This window comes from Penaeus japonicus, unplaced genomic scaffold, assembly GCF_977035675.1.
Source record: "Penaeus japonicus unplaced genomic scaffold, GWHDUDI00000001_assembly GWHDUDI00000031, whole genome shotgun sequence".
In the NCBI taxonomy this organism is placed as follows: domain Eukaryota; kingdom Metazoa; phylum Arthropoda; class Malacostraca; order Decapoda; family Penaeidae; genus Penaeus; species Penaeus japonicus.
In genome coordinates this window covers 16,478,575-16,481,074 of record NW_028234433.1, presented here as the reverse complement: position 1 = coordinate 16,481,074, position 2,500 = coordinate 16,478,575, and the positions used below count along the sequence as shown (strand labels likewise).

Here is a 2,500-nt window from a genome sequence, read left to right as displayed (position 1 = left end):
TTCAAATCAAAATTTTAAACAATCCGTTTACAAATTTCATGCTATTGTGTTTTTGATCATTACTGTTAATAACAAAATACCATTAAATCCAGACATGTTACCCACATCAGTTGTAAAACTATATGGTAAAATTCATGCCTGCATATGTGGTTTATTTATGCTAACTGCAAATACCAAAATAATTGTGTAGACTTTTTTTTGGCTAGGACAATAGGTTCTTTGGTAACCACATGACCATATTAGGGGTTTAATATGTCTGATATTTTGAGTTACTATGGGATAAGACTGTTAGCTGTTATCTGAAACAGTTGTGTTTTCTTACTCCATTATGTAGTGCTGTCATAATGTCCAGATAATATATGCAAATATATACATGTACATATGCATAATCATACATTTGCATGCATGGATACATGTGTGAATGAGTGATAACATTGTATGCTTATGTACATACATACCTTTACATACATTGTGTGTGTGTGTGTGTGTGTGTGTGTGTGTGTGTGTGTGTGTGTGTGTGTGTGTGTGTGTGTGTGTGTGTGTGTGTGTGTGTGTGTGTGTACGCAATATTCATGCATGCATGTGGATAAAGTGCAAAGACACTCATCTGAGTATTTATACATCAAACAAAATTGTATATTGACAACTCATTTACCAACACTTTTTCTCTGCAACAGAAATGCATCTAACAATGTCATGACGTTAGTTTTGTGCATCAGCAAAAGCTAAAACCCCTCCATGTATATTCAGTTAAGACAGTTTGAACTAGTTCTTATAAAATTGCTAGGGAGGTCTACAAGCTCTAACTTCATGAACTATACATAGTGGTGATACATATATTGCTGGAACAGGTGGTTATGGCACTTTGTACACAGATTTGCAGAGTAAGGTTTATGTAGGTATACCTTGACTTTGGTCAGATTATCTATGCAGTGTTTTCACTTCTTTAAACTTAATACAATGGTCTATGTACAGTCATTGAAAAAAGCGCAGTACATTTTAGTGGGCTAATTTTCAAACAAGAAATTAGAATCAACACAAAAACACACTTCATTAGTTGTGTTAAGTCCAGTGTTGAGTGTCAAATCTTGGCTCATTCATAGCAACAGTACATATATACGATATGAGGCAAAAGCTAAAATTCTCTCCCGAGGTGGTATCTCGGAACTTCCAACTCCCTTGTGTACCATAGCTATCAATAAGCAAAGCATGTCAACTCACACTGATGTAACCAGAATGGGTTCCAAGGAAACGACGAAGTTTGGTCTGGAGGGCAGCCAGCACCTGAGGGTCCTTCATGAGCTTGTCTACCAACTCCTTACGCTCTCCTCCCTCCTCCTCCTCCATCTCTTCCTCAGACATCTCCTCCTCAGTGGCCGATGTTGCTACTGCCTTCTCCGGGTCAGCCATTGTAAATCTGCTTGGTCAAATGCTGAAAAATAAATAAGAGTGTTAAACATCAATGTAGTTTTGATTGTTCAAAGCCATTACATTGCACTATATCTTCAAGAAGCATTAAGATACAAAAATACAATTTGGGACAAATCACTATTGAACCTTTTTTTCACTCTTGCTAAACTTCCTACAAGTTTGTGAAGAAAGTTTGTATATCTTACTTGCAATATCTTAAAACTAATACCAAGAATCTTGATAGATTGCAAGGCATTTATGGCCAAATTTCAAAAGACAAGGTACACAACTGAGTATCAAATATCACACCAGAATATATAGTGCAATACTTTGAATCAGGTACTCATAGTTTAGGAAAACCACTTAGTGTAACCTTATCTACCACAATACTGTAGAAAACTAAAATGTTATGGACATCGTGTGGTTAGGCAAAGAGAATAAACTGCATGTAGGAAGGTGGTGGGTGCACATGTTAGGCTGAGCCCCACCCAGAAACCTCAGGAAGTGCCAGCCAAACTAATACACTAACATCTCCATTACATATTAAAGATGCATTTGGCATTAAAGTTACTTAAGAAATATAATGCAAATATTCACAGTAGTGTCAAACTTTATAAAAACTGCACTTATTTGAATCCAGTTTAATTCTATGCAATTAGATAATCAAAATTCTCAACATTTCCTATACCAGTAAGAACTCATATGAATGAACATGTGTACAGTAGCAATCAAACATTGCTCTACATGTAAAATAAAGGCAAACCTAACTAGGATTGTCCTATAATTACATAATCATTTTATATGACTAACTGCCTGCCAGACATGTATATGTAAACTGAAAGCCCTATTTACAACTTAATAAATAACACCAATAGTTATTTACAACACTCAAACCTAATACCTATCAGTAACAGCACAAAACTCATTCCAAAATTATCCCAGCAATAAAAAAACACATTATCCCACCAAAGCCATGTAAGCCACCATATGTCTCAGACATGCTAGCAAAATCCCTTCCACACCCAACCCATTACCAGCAAAGACACGAGGTGGATGAAGCCCTTGCAATAAAGTACTTGCAACATGAAGT

The 2,500-nt window shown here is 36.0% G+C and overlaps 1 protein-coding gene across 7 annotated transcripts in view; it reads right to left on the bottom strand.

Moving 5' to 3' along the window:
• Positions 1 to 2,500, bottom strand: part of Nap1 (Nucleosome assembly protein 1) — a 34,169-nt gene that overhangs the window by 6,349 nt on the left and 25,320 nt on the right. For all 7 annotated transcript variants that reach the window (XM_086555785.1, XM_086555786.1, XM_043016591.2 and 4 more), the window contains exon 2: positions 1,222 to 1,432. In XM_086555785.1, the coding sequence (XP_086411911.1) occupies positions 1,222 to 1,410 (189 nt within the window). In that variant the 5' untranslated portion in view covers positions 1,411 to 1,432. The remainder of the gene's footprint in view (positions 1 to 1,221; positions 1,433 to 2,500) is intronic.